A 20,002-nucleotide genomic window follows, 5' to 3' on the forward strand; every position below is an offset into this window, starting at 1 on the left:
CCTCCATTACACGGATATCTTGATGGAAGCGTTCTCCTTGTTCCTCACTCACATCACCACAGTTCTCTGGAAAGTAGTCCAAGTGGGAGCTGAGGAAGTGCATCTTGATGGACATGCGTGCACCAAGAACTTTGTAGCTCAGAAGTAGGTCCTCAACAACTCGTTCATACTCTGGACTTCTGTAGTTTCCAAGAAAATTGGAGTCAATAGACTTAAAGGCATGCCAGGCTTTCTTCTCATTTACATCCATGCTGCAATCAAACTTGGGATTTTTGAAAAGCTCTCTGATCTGAGGGCCATCAAAAATTCCTGCATTCAGCTTTGCCCCAATGACTTTTGGAAATTTTTCTTTCAGAAAATTGAAAGCCTGGCTTTTTTTGTCCAGTGCCTTTACAAAGTTTTTGAACAGACAGAGCTTGATGTGCAGTGGCGGAAGAAGAATGTTCTGCGGATTCACCAGAGCATGGGCAACAACATTGTGAGAACCTGGAGTAAGTCCACTTCTTGCAGGCCAGTCATGTTGCATGTAGTGCTGCTTGTCTGCTCGACTATCCCACAGACAGAGGAAACATGCCATGTACCACCAGATGAAAAAGAAATTTAATTGTGAAAAAATATATGTAAAAAAACACGGACATATACTCTTTTCCTTTGCGTCACGGCGGACATTTAAATGGCAGGCGAGCACGTGGGTGTATTTAAATGCATCGTAAGGGCATTAAAACTGACCGAAATCTTTTCTGTGAGGCTTGCTAATGTCTCGGATGTTTTTTTTAATGAACGAATATGAGGACCCCATTTTGAGCGAAAAATGCCAATATTTTACCTGAATCTCCGCTTAAAATGCTATAGCACAAAATTCTGACCTGATTGAGCAAAATGGATAAAATTTTTGAGATCAGCATGCAAAATACACCCAGAAAAGCTTAATAATACACAAACCTCAAAAACTATGCAGGGCAGTGTAATAATTAATGGCCTAGTTAATTACATCTATATGACATACAATTTTATAGAGCCTGTGATTGGCAATGCCAGTTAACACCATTTATGTCTCATTATGATTTATATCATCAAAATATCGCATCACTCACTATCGGTTATGTATCGTGTTATCCCTTATTAGATGTAACTGTACTTAAGGTAATATTTGCTATGTATCTGGATTTCTATGTTTCAGATAAAGCCAATGTAACACGGGCAGATACCTAAAGTGTAGCCATATTGGAGGAGAGTGAGAGAGAGAGTGAGAGAGTTAAAATCTGAATCATGGGTGTATGTTTGAGAATACAGAGAGAGAGAGAGAGAGAGAGAGTTTAAACCTGAATCATGGGTGTAGGTTTGAGAATACAGAGAGAGAGAGAGAGAGAGAGAGAGAGAGAGAGCGAGAGAGAGAGAGAGAGAGAGAGAGAGAGAGAGAGAGAGAGTTAAAACCTGAATCATGGGTGTAGGTTTGAGAATACAGAGAGAGAGAGAGAGAGAGGGGATCCAGAATCATGACTGTAGATCAGACTAGATGTGTACAATGAAAGACAAATGTCGTGCCGTGAAATTTGGTGGAAACATATGCCAAAGGACTAAGCTTTTTGTGCGCTCTGCCTTGTGGTGGGGGACTCTTATAATGTTTCACGAGTTATACTTAATCTTCGGACAAAACCGCGACACGACTTTTGTCGTTGATTGTACATGTGGTTGGATATGTTATGCGAGGAAAGTGGAAATAAGGGACATCAAGGGCCATTTAGTACCCCAGAGTACAGTAAGTGTGACCACAACAAAGAACTACAAGAGTTAGAACGTCGAGAACATGGCACTAGTGCACATTAACAATATGGCACCATCTTAAATTTCGTGCTCAGTTTACATTACCAAAAACAGTTGAGGAGCCTAGCCAACTGTTCTATATGTATGTAAGTATGTATGTATGCATGTATGTATGTAAGTATTTATGCTGTGACGACTCTGTCCCCTCTCACTCTACCACCATAACCATCACTTGCTCCAATTTGACATCAGGAGAAGAAACTGCTTCACGAAGCTACTCGACCCCAGTGAGCACCGTTTCGGAACCAGTTTCTCATCCAACTATGAGACCAGTTTCTCATATGACTGTGAGACCTAGGTATCGAAGCAAGTGTGTCTGCCTGGTAAGCTCAGTTTCTTTTCTGCGGCTTACAGTGTTCATCTTCTCCGGGGTGTGGTCGATGAATTGTATTACAGCAGGGGTGGCCAACCTTTTGTGTGATGTGATCTACTTTTTCCAGTTACCCTGACGCGATCTACCAGCCTAATATCACCCATTACCATAAAATACGCAGATTCGTAGAGAGAGAGAGAGAGAGAGAGTAAACAAATAATAGTTTTCATTAATTGTTATGAATATTGTTAACATGACAAAATCATAAACTTACTTTACTTATGAGATGGCTAGCACTGCATGTTGTCTGCCAGCTTTGTGTAATTAGGACTGTAGGCGGTGACTGCTAACCTCAAGCAAGCATCCAGGTGTTCATCTGATATTGTTGATCGGTATTTGGATTTGATGTGTTTCATATGTGAAAATGTTGATTCACAAAGTTAGGTTGATCCAAAAAATGCTGTGAGGTACATGGCACATTTTCTGACATTGGGATATTTTTCTTCACTGAGAAGGTTCCAGAAACTTCCTCCTGTTGCCCTCGCTTTGATCTGAATATCATTTTTAAGGTTCAGAAGCTCATTTTCGCCTTCAGATATGTCCATGTTAAATACCGATGCCATTCAAGATGCAATATCTTCAACATTTGTGATTTTACCAAATGGAAAACACATATATGTTGCAACAGGTTCTATTGTTGCTATATCTTGAAACCGTCTGTCAAAATATGAGGCAAGGTTTTGCACCTGTTCCATATATCGAGCACTGTCAAACTGATCACAGTCTCTTCCTTGGTTTTCTAGTTCAGACATCATATTTCTGAAGTTTCGTAGTTGATGTTGATGCAGCTGCGAAGACACTAGTTTTAGTTTCTGCTTGAAAGCAGCCACAGGACTAATCATGTCAACTATAGTTTTTATCTTCCCCTTGTAGATCTAAGTTTAGTTTATTCAGCATAGCAGTCATGTCAACTAAAAAAGCTAAATCTAACAGCCACACTTCGTTGTGATCAAAAGGCCAATCTTTTGAGGCCAAAAAAGAAGTTAGGAAACCTATCATCACTCCTGCACAAGGCAATGAACCCACTGATTCGGCCAGCCATTGCAGGTGCCCCATCAGTATTTTTAGATACGAGCTTACTTACTGGCAATTGTGTACTGTTAACAAAATCACTGAAAGTCTGATGAAATAAGTCTTCATCCCAAGTTTTTACTTTTAATGGTAGAATTTTCAGCAGTTCCTCTTTGGTACTCATGTCTTTAAACACAATTCTCATGAAAATACATAATTGTGATGTATCGACCACATCAGAAGACTCATCAAATTGTAATGAAAAGAACACACACTCACGTATGTCTTTATTCAGTTGTTCACACAAATCCTCAGCCATGAATTCACAGCGCCTCATGACGGTGTTTCTTGATAACTGAACATCCTTAATAGAAAACAGTATTTCAGACTTATTTTTTAAAATTTCAAACAACGAATATGCTGCTTCTAAAATGGCCTCTTTAAATATTTCTCCATCTTGAAATGTCTTTTTTTTATGCTTTGTAAGTACTCGACTCACTCTGAATGATGCAATGGTTGCTACGCTTGATTTTGAGCTCGCTTCTGTAAAAGAGTTTGTTGTGCAGTGAGCTGTGATTTCAGTTCATGAACTTTCCTCTTTCATAGCTCACTTTTGGGTGGGAAATCATTATCATACTTCTTGTGAAAACTTTTGAAATGCCTTTCAGGATTTGTTTTCTTAGCTAGAGCTGGAGACGCATGGCAGATCAAGCACAGACACTTCAAATTATTCATGGTAAAAAATAGTCTTCTTCCCATTCATTGTGAAATGGTAAATTTAGGTATTTTTAGTACTTGGTCCAGAACTCATTTTTGGTTCAGTTGATGGCCAATAACCTATATTTGGAAAAGATTAAGTCGTATGTGAATACGAGAATTACTTTTTTTCATGACTTTTCCTACATGAATATGAGAATTACTAACGTAACAGCGTAACGTTCTTAACTTTTTTTTTATAAGCAATTGCCATCGGCTAGTGTGGACACTTCTGTCTACTCTAGGGTTGCGGCGAAAACTGTCGCTAAGCTAAAAAGTCAGTAATTTTTATAATCACCCAAGACTTTTCCCTAACAAGAGGCAGAACCTCACACTTCCAAGTATTGCAGATGACTGAAAATCACTGCATTGTTGGTGACAAGTGTGTAGGCTCGCTGGGCAAGGTTGTCAAATATGATTCTCTCTCTCTTTACTTTTGACAAGACTCCTCAATATCGAGTCGACTTTTTCATTACCAAATTCATTAATACAAGATTTAACGTGTATTTGTAAACTTATAAAAGCAAATACCTGCCTAGTTTTAGCCTACAACTGATGACAACTTGCTGATCAGTTTCCTCACCAGGAACCAGCCAGCATCGGCCCGTATGAACGCGAACACTTCCTATCAGGTTCCACCACACACAGCATGGCACAGTCGAAGTTTTTTTTGTATGTATCGCTCTGATGTGTCCATAATGATAATCTATTCCCCGAAAAAAATAAAGAAAAATATAATATCACAATGATTATGAGTAAAATTTGAAGAGGATTTTTGTATGGCAGCTTAAGAAGGATGGCTCATTAAGTTTAACTTTGCCATGCGATCGACTAGAGAAGATCTTGCGATCGACCAGTGGATCGCGATCGACAGGTTGGCCACCCCTGTATTACAGGCTATTGCTGGTGGTATTGTGATGGTTTGATGGTAGTGGACTACGGCGTTAATCCCTGGTTCCTTGTGGTTGGCCATCGCAACCAAGACTTATTACCTGAGCTGCCAATTCTATCAGGCTTTTGTGTTGTTGTATATAATATATGTATTTAATGTTTAAAATAAAAATATTCTTGTAATATTTTGGTGTGTTTCTATAATTGCATATTTGTGTTTAACTTATGTTGTGTAATGCACCATATTAATTATATTAATCAATACTTAATAATATAAATGTTACTTAATAATCTTCTAATCCCTTTCATAACTTAAATTTGTCTGTCACGATAACAGTGATTCTTGAGTGAGTGCTCATTACTTTCTGCATCCACGTATTTCAACTCCTAGATTATTCGCTCATCATTTTAACTTGTCAACTTTGCCTTTCCTTAGTGTAGTGTGTAGCAAGGAGGGACATCACACCACATTATTATATTTTTAATGGCTTTAATTAATCCAATGTCCTTAACTATGTTCTTTATGATAATTTATGTAATAATCCTCAGGAAGGTTTTCAGATAGTAACGTTTATACAATATTGTCCGCCAAACAAATTATCATGATTAGGCTAGAACCTTGTCAGTAATCCCATATAATCAACTGTTTAAATGAGAGAGAGACCCGAGTCTCTTGTACAGGACGTGTGCACTCATATATATATATATATATAATCAACACCTCACCCGCCAGGATTCAGACCCACGGCCCACGACTGTGACTGGGGAACGTTACCTCTAGAGTCTAGACCACCAGGATACTAAAATCAGTCCTAGACAAAGCCTATTCAACGAGCTAATGGCGCCGGGAACGTCTAATGGGATTAACCGTATCCTTAGGTGGTCAGAGTAACGGTTTACCAAATCGGGCTTCGAAACACGAGGATCCATATATATTTCATTAGCCCAATAAAGCACGCGGACATCTACATATAATCAACACCTCACCTGCCAGGATTCGAACCCCGACGACTGTAACTGTGGAACGCTACATGGCGGGGTGAGGTGTTGATTATAAGTAGAAGACCTCGTGCTTTATTGGGCGAATGAAATATATATATATATATATATATATATATATATATATATATATATATATATATATATATATATATATATATAACAAAAGAAGTAGGTCTGTGTCTTTGTTTGTTTTTGTGTCCGCACGAGAATCTCGGAACCTACTTTACCGATCTGTAGTGATGATGGATGGTGATATATGTAGTGATGATGGATGATGTTATATGTAGTGATGATGGATGGTGTTATGTGTAGTGATGATGGATGATGTTATATGTAGTGATGATGGATGAAGTTATATGTAGTGATGATGGATGGTGTTATGTGTAGTGATGATGGATGATGTTATATGTAGTGATGATGGATGAAGTTATATGTAGTGATGATGGATGGTGATATATGTAGTGATGATGGATGATGTTATATGTAGTGATGATGGATGAAGTTATATGTAGTGATGATGGATGGTGTTATGTGTAGTGATGATGGATGGTGTTATATGTAATGATGATGGGTGATGTTATATGTAGTGATGATGGATGTTGTTATATGTAGATATGTAGTGTTGATCTATATATACATATATATATATATATATATATATATATATATATATACATATATATATATATATATATATATATATATATATATATTTATATATATATATATGTATATATATTATATATATATATATATATATATATATATATATATATATATATATATATTATATATATATATACTATATATATGTGTATATATATATATATATATATATATATATATATATATATATATATATATATATATCAATGCTCTGTTTGTTCATTTGAGGGATAATAAGCATTGCATTGACTGGGAAAATGCCTCCTCAATATTACCTTGTAATTCAATTGACAGTAGGAACATTATAGAATCTAGTCCCATTAGACATACCGAATCCGTCAAACCGAATTTGAGTAATGGTATGTACAAACTTGATAATTTCGTAAATAAGAAGATTTGTCACCAGGTGAGAAGGTTGGGTCAGCTTACCCTCTGATCTGACTACATAAGAACATAAGAACATAAGAAAATAAGGAGTCTGCAATAGGCCGGTTGGCCTGTGCAATGCACAGTGTGCATGGCAACTGCTGTCGAAAGTTACTACCACTCTCTATCATCCATGAATCTATCTAGCCTCCTTTTGAAACTTTCCAGAGTTCCCGCACTTACTACAAAGTTGCTAAGCTTGTTCCACTCGTCCACCAATTCATTTGTGAACCAGTTTCGTCCTATCTCCCTCCTAAACCCAAACTTATCCAACTTGAACTGTTGTTTCTGAGTCCCATCCTGCTCGGATATTATAAGAACTTTATCTATATCCCCTTTTTATTGATTCTTTCACCCACTTAAATATCATTTCATCATATCTCCCCGCACACTGCCCTAGGAATGCAGTTAAGATTCTTTTTAACCTATCCTGATATGGAAGGTTTCTAAGTCCTGAAACCATTTTTGTTATTCTTCGCTGCACCGACTCTAGTGAATTTATATCCATTCAATAGGGCACCAGAACTGAACTGCATAACGAGGTGCGGCCTGACAATCGCAAGATATAGTAGCACAAGACTTCTTGCACTCTTGTGCCATTTAAGTATCTTCTATATATAAACCCAATACTTGCTTCTGTTTTATTTCGAACATTAACGCACCGTTTCTAGGCCGTAGGTCCGGCTATAAGTACTCCCCTAGGTCTTCATAAGTCGACTTAGGTTGATGTTGTTAAGGCTGTATACATTATAAGTATTTGTTCTTCCAATATTAGTAATGCTGCACTTGCTGGTGTTGCTGAATTTCATTTGCCATTTTTCAGACCACCCCTGCAGCTTTATTTAGATCCTCCTGTAATGCATTTGCATCCTGCCCTGAATTCTATATTTGCCCTATTGGTGCGTCATCCATAAACTTGCTTATGTCACTGCTGATCCCAGTATCTAGATCGTTTATGTAGATTATGAACAAGAGGGCCTAGTATCGACCCCCTGGGGAACCACTGGTTACACGGCCCCACTCAGATTTAACACCATCTACGCTTGACGCCTGGTACCCCTATCGGTGAGCCATGATTTTATCCAATTTAAAACTTTCCCTCGATACCATGAGTCTTTAATTTTTCTCTCAGAAGCCTCTGATGCGGCATTTCCGTCAAATGCTTTCCAAAGTCTAAGTAAATAACATCGTAATTTTCGCCAGTTATCTACTACCTGAAGACTTTCCTAAAAAACGTTAGCAGATTTGTTAGACAAGATTTTTCCTTTGTAAACCTTTACGTTGGGAGTCGTAGATCAATTTGCTTTTCTAGATGCGATTGATATTCCGTTATGGGTACTGATCTGGCAGCCTTCACTACTGACGTCAAACTGATCGCCGGTAATTTGATGCCGCTGCTCTGTCTTCTTTTTTTCATATGGGTACTACATTTGCCTGTTTCCCACAAGTCTGGCACAACCTGGTAGTGTCTAATGATTTTGTAAATAAGTTTATGAGCGGTCCATCAATCTGTTCCCTATACCTTTCAAGACTCGAGGAAAATTTCATCCTGCCCCGGGGATTTTGTTTTCTTTTAGTTTATTTATCTTCTGTTAAACATCCTTTTCTGATAATGATATTCTTTAATTTCTCTTCTTCCTTTCCTTAAAAATCAGTTCCACCTCTGGAATTTCATCGCACTTTCTGTGAAACTGATAAGAAGTAGCTGTTGAATGCTGGCTTATTTCTCTTCACTGCCATTTATCACTTCTCCCTCCCTGACTTTAAAGGCCCAACTTTGTCCTTGACCTTTGTCCTATATACTCCGGAAAAAAAACTCTTTGGGATTCGCTCTTGGATTCTCTCTTCTTGCTATTTTGATTTCATAGTCAATTTTGCTTTCCTTACATTTTTCTTAACATTCCTAGATAGTCTATTATACCTATTTCTGAGCTGCTCCTCCCTCCTTTAATTCTTATATATTCCTTCTTTTATTCCTATGTCATGTTCAGTTTTCTGGTCATCCACCTTGGCTCATTCTTATTTCTGACCTAATTTTTCTGTATGGTACATTTTAATTCTTGTGCTTTATGTAGTATCCTAGTAAATATATTATAGTCATGATCAATTATTGTGTCATCTATGACCTCACCCTTCCTACTGGGGACTGACGTGACTGTTCCCAGGTGACCTCACCCAGGGTACCTTCTTTACCCCTGATAATCCGCCAACCGAAAGTTTGGGGACTCTGACCATATTTTTGTTATAGTTTTCGTTTCAATTTAGGTGAACCTGATTTCTCTGTGATCACTGTTACTTAGTGATATCTCTGATATTATTTTTTATTTGTTAATACTAGGTCTAATTATATTGTCACCTCTAGTAGGTTCTGTAATTAGTTGTTTCCAAAATTGTACTGTACTGCGTCTAGAAGTTTTGGATTCATAGTCACCTACAATGTTATCCCAGTCAATATTTCTGGTAGTTGAAATCCTAATTCTGAAGTTGAAATCTACCACTGCGGTGCTTTTGTGAAGATTAGAAGGGTCATTACCTATACCTGACCACTGTGGACTTGACCTTATCCTTCTCTGTATATATATATCCTGTTTTGTACTTCTTCTTAGTCTGTACTCACCCTGAAGATGTGAATTACACGAAAGCGCTTGGGAACTGTTTTTCTTTTTCCTTGTGGTTATCAGCATATACCTAGATCACGCGCAACTACAGTGATTTACTTGCATATACAGATATATATATCTTTATATATATATATATATATATATATATATATATATATATATATATATATAAATATATAAATATAAATATAAATATATATATATATATATATATATATATATATATATATATATATATATATATATATATATATATATATATATATATATATATATATATATATATGAATCCACAATAAAAACGTGGATAAGATAACTCTTGATAAAATCACACCTTAGCTTGCCTCTGAATACGTCTTGAATAAAGACGAAAGCTAAGGTGCTCCGTTGTTTCCCCTTTCCCGTGTGATTTTATCGATATATATATATATATATATATATATATATATATATATATATATATATATATATATATATATATATATATATATAAAACAAAGATGTCTGTCTGTCTGTTTGTTCATCTTTCTCTGGGATCAATCCCGGGTCCGCTACTACCAGGTGTGGCAACATTCAAGGTGCTTCTTGATAATCTCATAGAGAACTGGATCTTCTTCTGGATCAGGAAACTCTGCACGTATGCAGTTTTCAATCATGTTCGGTCGAAGTTTCTCTTTCAGCAAGATCAAGACATGGGCATGTGGTAGACCTCGTTTCTGCCACTCAATGGAGTACATGTAGCACCGTGTAGGGACAAAGATTGATGCTTTTGTAAGCAAGTCCATGAGTTTGATCACTTTCTGACGAAATACTCTTGCTATAATGTCATGGTGGAAGAGGTTCCTTGATCTTAGTATCTGGTTGGAACTGTCTTCCCTAATCATGAGTCTGTATGAATAAAAGTCATTGGATGAGACTTTCGTGCCTACTTTCGTCGCACCAGTCGCTGGATCTGTGTGAGGAATATTGAAGTGATATCCGTCTTCACCTTTCCAGAAGATGAGAGGATATAGCCCTCCACTATATTAACAACGTTAAATATTGCCCAGAGCCTACAAAAGGTTAGAGACCACTGGTATAAACAATAAAATGAGAATCTTGGTTTTGTACATTAACTGCAAAAAATATTAGGTTGGAATATGCACAATAGGCCAAGGCCTTCAAGATCTAAACCCCCAAAGTTTATAGTTCGCTTTAAATCTTACACTCGGTGGGTTCCGTAACACTCGGCACCCTGGTAAAAATTATCGATCACATTTTCTTGTATCGAATCGTTCAGGAAATTTGGTCACCAAGTCTAAAGAAAATCCAGCCACCACTTCAGATGTTACTGTCTTCATATAGACTCTATATTATAGAGGATGGGAAAGCCATGAAGATGATGGACACGATGGGTCTGGGATGTATCAAACTCTGAGGGAAAAAGAAGATGTACAACTTCCTACACTTGCACCTGCAACAGTCAATGCTATCAATGATCGCCTCAAAGAGTTGCCAACCACGGGAATATGAACCCGCGCCCGAAGCATTTTTTTTTTTTTAGAGAAAGGATGGGTGAAGGAAGATTAGAAGTTGGGGAAGGAAGTTATAGTTCGGAAATTGAAGAAATTTGGGAGGAGGTAAGAGAGGGTGGGCTGGCCGCCTAGCTAAGCTAATAGTGTGTAAGGGTTATGTCATGATACGCTCCTGACGTGAAGTGGGAGACCCAGGGCTGGAGAGGAGGGGGACGGGCAGGGTGGGTGGGGGGATGGGATGTAGGAGTGAAGCTGGACTAGAGGAATTCTGCGGCTAACAACACTGTTTTTTTTAATATTTAGAAGCACATAATAAGTTAACTTGTCGCTTAATACCATGATTTACTCATACTGGCTGTGAGCTAATATTTAGTCACTTCTGATCTGTGCAACGACTGTCACCCGAACAGACCCTCACCGTTTTGGCATCAGAGGCCATGTATCACTGCTATGAGAAGGGAAAAACACTACCTTTTCCACATGGGGTGTGACGGAAGTCTCATTTACCTTAATGACCCTTGTGCAGTCGATAGGCATTAACCTGTAATATAATTAATTAAGCGTGGCAGAGCCTAATTACAGGAAACTACTGCTATTTGTTTAATGAATATCCATGTCACTGGCTGAATAACCAAGTATGACGAGGAAATTAAAAGACATACTTAATTCATAGAATTGTCAAATTATACAAAGATTGTGCTACGAGGTGTAATATGATTGTCATATATTTCAGAAGCAATTGACTAATAGACATGACGGTCTACTGTGGTGTATAAGTTAGCGAGCAGCCAGTCATGGCTTGACTCTGTTCTTACGTATTCTCCATCATCCTTAATGGTTACTGCATGATGTAAATAAACACTGAGAATATAAGTTGCCAAATATCCAAATTCCTAATTCATTCAATTATTCCTAATTCATTCAAACAGGTTGAGGGCAGCCTATCCAAGCAGTGGCGTGTATAATTAGGAATTGAAGTTATATTATTACCCTATGGATTGGCTCGCATAATTATTTAGCATGGAAAACTACTTTCAAATGACAACACTCAATTTGCTGAGATTTGGTGAGGAAGCTAGTAAGCACCGATTCATATGAAAATAACTTCCATGAAACTTGTTTGTATAATCTAAATAGAGGAAGCCTGAGAGCAACGTCTTAAGCGACTAAAGCAGGGAAGGATTCCACTTCCATCTAACCACGCTGCTCTACCTGGTATGGTTACCCACTGCCAGGCGTAGAGGTTGCTTTCATTTACACTCTATCCTATTCCTAAATACAGTTATTTAACACCAACCTATTTTTCAGTGAATTTCACAATTTATTAAGTTTACCATTCATAGTATTGACTGGCCATAAACACTTTCCCAGTCAGAGATTAGCAGCTCAGTGATAGCTACAGTACGGTATATGCTTTTGGTTTTCCTTCTTGGCCATATATTGTTCTCTTATCCTTACACCCATAGACAGGTAATGGAATAAATGTCTAAACTAAGGGACCCACAGACCCCAGAGGAAAAAACAAACATAAATCAGGAAGTTACATTTAATAAAATATAAGGGCATATACAAACATTTAAATGTCTTAGCTCGGCTTCTGAATGAAAATGGGGGAAAAAAGCAAAACAAATAGCCGAGTATATGAAAATATAGATTTAATCTTTTTTTGCCCTTTTACACTTATGTTCATATAAGTTCGGCGTGGGAATTTTTGGACCCCACATAACCTATCTAGGGTTAAAATACAAATTATATATATTACATACACACGTGGGTGTGTATATAATTACTCCGAGAAGTCCGCTTTATCTGTAATGGCAATTTTGTAGTTACTATAAGGGGGTTGACTTGCTGTAAATGAAGAGAGTAATATGATAATTTTTAAATGACCCTCTAAAAATACGTTTCGTTTTATGCTTACTTCCCCATCCTCCACACAGTGTGATTCAAATTCTGCAAACCTACTAGTTATCCATCATGTGCGATCATTACATTGTGGTAGAAAAATCAAGCCTTATCATTTTCCTCCAGCCACGAAAGTAGTTGCTAATTTTTTCGGCCAATTTACAAATTCATTGTCTAACATATTTGTTTAAGGAATCGTTCCATCAAGCTTCAAATAATCATAGAGTTTGACCATGCATAATTTACTCAGTTGTAGGGAAATCATAACTCACGCATTACCTCATAAGAACATAAGAACATAGTATATAATGTTTTAAATAGTTTGGTCTAAATGAAGAACAAGATTAAGAACTTAAATCATGAATAGCGTAAAAATACGATTGTGTGTTATGGTGACAGAGGCCTTATAGCCAGCATTTTGATCGGCATCCTGGTGCTGGGTCGACATTACACCGTTAAGTACCTGTCCGTGCTGATGATTACACTCGGCACTATCATCTGTACCTTCGCATCTGCTGAACACTTGGTTAGTAATGATTCATTTGTCGGTCGCAGGAACATGAAGCACCAATAACCACAAGATGGTCAAAAGAAATCATCGGTATATTTTCATTGTTGTTTGTATATGTTAGGTGTGTGATATCTACAATAGAGTACAAAGGTATTGTATTGACAATTCCCATAAGGTCAGATATTTACCATTTAATACAGAAATCACTTATGTTTTCGACTCTTCGTTTTATTCTCATTTTATTTTTATCATTATTTTAGAAGAAGGAAGTTAAAAAGCTCTTTCAGTAATTCAGGAAGAAGCTAACTAAGTCTGATTTAACATTCAAGGAGGAGGAGCCTGCGGACTCGAGGGCTTCTCAACTTCACCACTTGGCTCATGGGCATCGCTATTCTTACCTTCGCACTCTTCATGTCGGCTCGTATGGGCATCTACCAGGAGTGTCTCTATACTAAGCACGGCAACACCCCCGAGCACTCTTCTTTATTGTGAGTGTGTAGTGTACTTCATCCTAAGTGGTTGAGTATTATGTCTCATTATATGATGTGAATTACACAAAAGCTCTTGGGAACTTCGTGTTTTCTTGTTTCCTATGTGGTTATCAACATATACTGTACAAGGAAAGACAAAAATCGTGTCGTGAAATTTGGTGAAAACATATGCCGAAGGGCTAAACTTTTGGTGCACTCTGTCTTGTGGTAGGGGCTCTCATAACGTTTCACGAGTTATATTTAATCTTTGGACAAAACCGCCGCACAACTTTTGTCTTTGATTGTACATGGATCATAAGAACATAAGAACGTAAGAAAATAAGGAGTCTGCAATAGGCCGGTTGGCCTGTGCATGGCAGCTCCTGTCGAGTTACTACCACTCTCTATCATCCATGAATCTATCTAGCCTCCTTGAAACTTTCAGAGTTCCAAGACTTACTACAAAGTTGCTAAGGTTGTTCACTCGTCCACCCCTATTTGTGAACCAGTTTCTTCCTATCTCCCTCTTAAACCTAAATTTATCAACTTAAATCCGTTGCTTCAGTCCTATCCTGCTCGGATATTATAAGAACTTTATCTATATCCTTTATTGATTCCTTTCACCACTTGAATACTTCTATCATATCTCCCTGCACTCTTCGTCTTTCTAGGGAATGCAAGTTAAGTTTCTTTAACCTATCCTGATATGGAAGGTTTCTAAGTCCCGGAATCATTTTCGTCATTCTTAGCTGCACCGACTCTAGTGAATTGATATCCATTCTATAATAAGGGCACCAGAACTGAACCGCATAATCGAGGTGTGGCCTGACTAGCGCAAGATATAGTTGCAATAAGACCTCTCCACTCTTATTACTTACACTTCTAGATATAAAACCCAATACTCTGTTTGCCTTATTTCGAACATTAACGCACTGTTTTCTAGCCTGTAGGTCCGGGCTTACAAGTATCCTAGGTCTCTTTCACAAGTCGACTTCTCTAGGTTGGTGTTGTTAAGGCTGTATACATTGTCAGTATTTGTTCTTCCAATATTAAATGCGCTGCATTTGCTGGTGTTGAATTTCATTTGCCATTTTCCAGACCACCCCGGTTTATTTAGATCCTCCTGTAATGCATTTGCATCCTGCCCTGAATTAATATGCCGCCCTATTTTGGTGTCATCCACGAACTTGCTTATGTCACTGTGATCCCAGTATCTAGATCGTGTATTGTTGATTATGAACAAGAGTGGGCCTAGTACTGACCTCGGGGAACCACTGGCTACACGGCCCCACTCAGACTTAACACCATCTACGTGACCCTCTGCGTTCTATCGGTGAACCATGATTTTATCAATTTAGAACTTTCCCTCGATACCATGAGCCTTAATTTTTCTCAAGAAGCCTCTGATGCGGTACTCTGTCAAATGCTTTGCTAAAGTCTAAGTAAATAACATAGTAATTTTCGTCATTATCTACTACCTCGAAGACTTTCTAAAAAACGTCATCAGATTTGTTAGACAAGATTTTTCCTTTGTAAACCCATGTTGAGAGTCGTAGATTAATTTGCTTTTCTCTAGATCGTCCGGATGCTATCTGCTATAATTGATTCAAGAAATTTCCCCACTACTGACGTCAAACTGATCGGCCGGTAATTTGAGCTGATGCTCTGTCTCTCTTTTTGAATATGGGTACTACATTTGCCTGTTTCCACAAGTCTGGCACAACTCCGGTGTCTAATGATTTTTGAATAAATACAAGACGTCCGCTAATCTGTTCCCTACACTCTTTCAAGACTCAGGGAAAATTTCATCGGCCCTGGGGATTTTATTTACTTTAGTTTATATATATTCTTAAGAACATCCTCTTCTCTGATAGTGATATTGTTTAATTTCTCTTCTTCTTTCCCTAAATATCAATTCCACCTCGGAATTTCCTCATAATTTCTTCTGTGAAAACTGGTAAGAAGTAAATGTTCAATGCTTTGCTTATTTTCCTCACTGCCATTTATCACTTCTCCTTCCTGACTTTAAAGGCCCAACTTTGTCCTTGACTTTTGTTCTATATACCTGGAAAAATCCTTGGTATTTGCCTTGGATTCTCTTGCTATTTTGACTTCATAGTCTCTCTTTGCTTTCCTTACATTTTTCTTAACATCACACCTACAGTGATATATATATATATATATATATATATATATATATATATATATATATATATATATATATATATATATATATATATATATATATATATAGCTGATAACAAAGAAAAGAAAACACGAAGTTCCCAAGCGCTTTCGTGTAATTCACATCTTCAAGGGTGAACTAAGGAAAGTACAAAACAAGGTATATATATATATATATATATATATATATATATATATATATATATATATATATATATATATATATATATATATATATATATATATATATATATATATATATATCAAATAAATCACTGTAGGTGCGTGATCTAGGTATATGCTGTAACACAAGGAAAAGAAAACACAAGTTCCCAGCGCTTTGGTGTAATTCACATCTTCAGGGGTGAGTACAGACTAGAGCTAGTCTGTACTCACTAGTGTAATTACACTGAAAGCTATAATGTATATCTTTATATATATATATATATATATATATATATATATATATATATATATATATATATATATATATATCTTGAAACACCCACAAGTGCTCCGTTGTTTCCCTTTTCCCGTGTGATTTTATCAAGATTTATCTTATCCACGTTTTCATTGTGGATCTACATGATATATATATATATATATATATATATATATATATATATATATATATATATATATATATATATATATATATATATATATATATATATACTAACTAATGCTATCTACGTGTTTGTATCTTGCCTACAGCACACATTGTCACTGCCTGGGTTCCTGATAACAGGGATTAGTATTGTGGATCACGTGGCCAGATTCAGCAGGTCAGCTCCTCTTCCTGCCCTTTCCCAATTGCCCGGCCTTTGCCTTCGTGCCCAGACTCTGGCTCTTCCTCCTGGGTAACGTCCTCACTCAGCATCCTTTTATTCTTATTGCCAGGACCACCATAATTTTCCTTTCAAACAAAATAAAAATGAATTATTAATAATATATAAGAAAACTAGCAAAACAAATGTTACTGTGGGGTACGTAGGTCATTTATCAAATATGTGCTAACGCATACCTATCCGATATTAATTCGTAAATGGTAATATTTACCTTGTTTCATAACTGTAAATTTCATCGTATATGAATTTTTTTCCATTTAGTAGGAACAATGAAAACAAATATGTCCCTATTTGATAAAAACATAATTTGTGTGTGTTTGTGTATGTGTGTATTTGTGTTTTACACTAAATAAGAAAAACCGCCGCTTAAGCCTTCAAAAGCAAGTGAAGTTTTTGCCGAATAGGGATAACTTGGTGTTATTATTACTCTAAGTCAATGGAAATTTATTCGTATATGGTCAAATTTGTTGTTTCACGTGAGGTGCGCATTACCCTCAAAATATAGCGAATCTATACCTAAAGTAGGTTAGGTTATGTTTGTTTAGTAATTGTCAGTACAAGTGATAATATATTACACAAAGTTATTTGTTAGTGGCCCAAGGTTAAAAATGCTTTGAAAACATTCGAGGTAGATGTAGGATAGATGATTAGTGGGTCTCATATTTTTTACCTGACTTGACGTGACTATTTATAGTTACGTTGCCCTTTCTTTTAGCTCCTCTTATTTTTGCGGTGGTGGTGGTGTGTAGATTAGTAGATGTCATGTTTTTGACCTGACCTCATGTTTCGTAGGGTCACCCTGTGTACATAAGCCTCTTTCTTAGTCCTTGTTTGTGTGTGTGTGTGTGTGTGTGTGTGTGTGTTACGCTAAATAAGAATAATTGCCAATTAGCGATAACTCTACGTATTTATCTTTTTTGGGAAACTACATATGTAGAAGACTGATGTGTGCATAGAAAAAACAAATTACTTTCATTAATGTGCCTCGCCAGATACTTGTGTGTGAGCTCGGTATTCAGACTGACCTCAGAGTGCACCGCCCTCACCGTCACGTTGGTGCTCACCCTTCGGAAGTTCCTCTCTCTCGTGTTCTCCATTATTTACTTCCAGAACCCCTTCACCCTGCACCACTGGCTCGGCACTTTCATGGTCTTCAATGGGACTCTCCTCTTCCTAGATATCATTCAGAAGACCCGGGAGGCCCTCGGGATGGACAATGTCAAAAGAGAATAGACCCAAGCTCCTCAATAGGCGGACCACGGCTAGCAATGATGCGGGCCCAAATCTCTCTCTCTCTCTCTCCTTCCATCCCTCCCTCTGGAAAAACTATTTTAGGTTTTTATTTCAAGTGCATCTGGGATTAACAATATTTTAATTGTCCCTTGGTTTCACTTATTTTATTTATAATAATTCATGCACGGAGCAACTATTTTGGGTTTTTATTTCAAGTGCATCAGGGATTAACAATATTTTTAATTGTCTCTTGGTTTCACTTATTTTATTTATAATAATACATCTACACACACACACACATACACACACACTCACACACCCAGCCTAATACCCCAATACCCAGCCTAATCTGTGAAAGTTTTGTGTTCGACTGGGCTTATGCTGATATTGCAGGAGTCGTAGACCCTCAGCAATTTGGCAATATGAAAATTCCTCCACCACTCACTGTCTTGTCAGCTTTCTCGATTACATATACCGTCATCTTGAGAAACGAAAAACGTCTGTAGCTGTCGCCTTCATTGATTTCACTAAAGCATTCGACCTAGTCGACCACAATATAATCATCAACAAAGCTATTGACCTCGGGCTTCGGAGAAGTCTTATACCATGGCTTACAGACTTCCTCAGTGACCGACGCCAAGCTGTACGCTTCCGAGGGGCTGTCTCCACCTTTCAGTCACTCACCTGTGGCGTCCCCCAAGGCACCAAGATGGGACCACTCTGCTTCCTTATGCTCATCAATGATGCCCTAAGAGAAACCCCTGCTCGCTGGAAATATGTCGACGACTCCACCATTGGGATCAGCGTCGACAATTCTGCTCCCGACTATACCGCCCTTCAGGGTTTATTGAACAGTCTCCAAAACTGGGCCACCAACAACCATGTGACCATCAACCATACCAAGACCATGGTTATGCACATCAACCTCTCCTCCGACATTGTCCCACCTCCTTCCATTACTTTAGGTCCGAACACACTCCAGGTTGTAGATTCCTCGAAGCTCCTCGGCGATACCATAGACAACAAACTAAATTGGAAACCACACGTCAGTGAAGTTGTCAAATCCTCCAGTTTCCGTCTCCACCTCCTCCGCCCACTCAAGTCCCTCGGAGCTCCTGCACCCGAGCTCCTCAGTGTTTACACAACATTCATACTTCCCAAGCTCACCTATGCCTCCCCTACCTGGTCTTCTTCCCTAAATGTCACACAACGTAAACACATAGAAAAAGTGCAAAAGAGGGCATGCAAGATTATTCTCTCCCCTTCCTACTCAGCATATCAAGAAGCGCTCAACACACTGACCCTTTCGACTCTCACTGACCATCACCACGACCTCATCTGCAAATTTGGTAAGAAGCTTCTACACCATCCTCGACACCGGCTCCTACTACCACCTGAGATCCCTAGCCCGAGAATTGCTGTTCGACACCACAACCGCATCCAGCCCATACGTGCACGAACTGATCGCTATAAGAACAACCCAGTCCCAACCATTGTAAAAATTATCAATAACTTGTAATAAATCAGTGTATTCACTCCCAGTAAATACTACTTCTTGCACTGTCACTATGTTGAAATGCACTGTAGTTTGAGCTTTTCCCCATCTAGTTATTATATATCTTATTTGTATCACTTATGTTACTTGTATATTATTTGTAATTCGAAACCCATTCCCCAAATATGTAACTGTATATTTTCAGCCTTCTGGCTGCCAAGCTCTTTCAATAAACCGTTAATTATTATTATTATTATTATTACACACACACA

General features: G+C 37.7%; 1 protein-coding gene across 1 annotated transcript; it reads left to right on the top strand.

The window, feature by feature from the left end:
• The first annotated feature begins 8,280 nt into the window (after positions 1–8,280).
• Positions 8,281–18,568, top strand: LOC121880331 (UDP-xylose and UDP-N-acetylglucosamine transporter-like). Its single transcript, XM_042387487.1, has 4 exons — positions 8,281–8,329; positions 13,975–13,988; positions 16,869–17,014; positions 17,995–18,568. The coding sequence occupies exons 1-4, from the start codon at positions 8,281–8,283 to the stop codon at positions 18,233–18,235; spliced, it is 450 nt and encodes a 149-aa protein (XP_042243421.1). The 3' UTR covers positions 18,236–18,568.
• Positions 18,569–20,002: the final 1,434 nt, after the last annotated feature.

The sequence above is a fragment of the Homarus americanus genome, unplaced genomic scaffold (genome assembly GCF_018991925.1).
Source record: "Homarus americanus isolate GMGI-L3 unplaced genomic scaffold, GMGI_Hamer_2.0 scaffold20930, whole genome shotgun sequence".
NCBI classification, from domain to species: domain Eukaryota; kingdom Metazoa; phylum Arthropoda; class Malacostraca; order Decapoda; family Nephropidae; genus Homarus; species Homarus americanus.

What these genes read in the sequence shown, in the direction of transcription:
- LOC121880331 (XM_042387487.1), top strand. Translation starts at nt 8,281, where the DNA reads ATGGGTACTGATCTGGCAGCCTTCACTACTGACGTCAAACTGATCGCC. An exon ending in ACTCTGGCTCTTCCTCCTGG is followed by an intron (nt 17,015 to 17,994) that starts GTAACGTCCTCA and finishes GTGCCTCGCCAG; the next exon opens with ATACTTGTGTGTGAGCTCGG.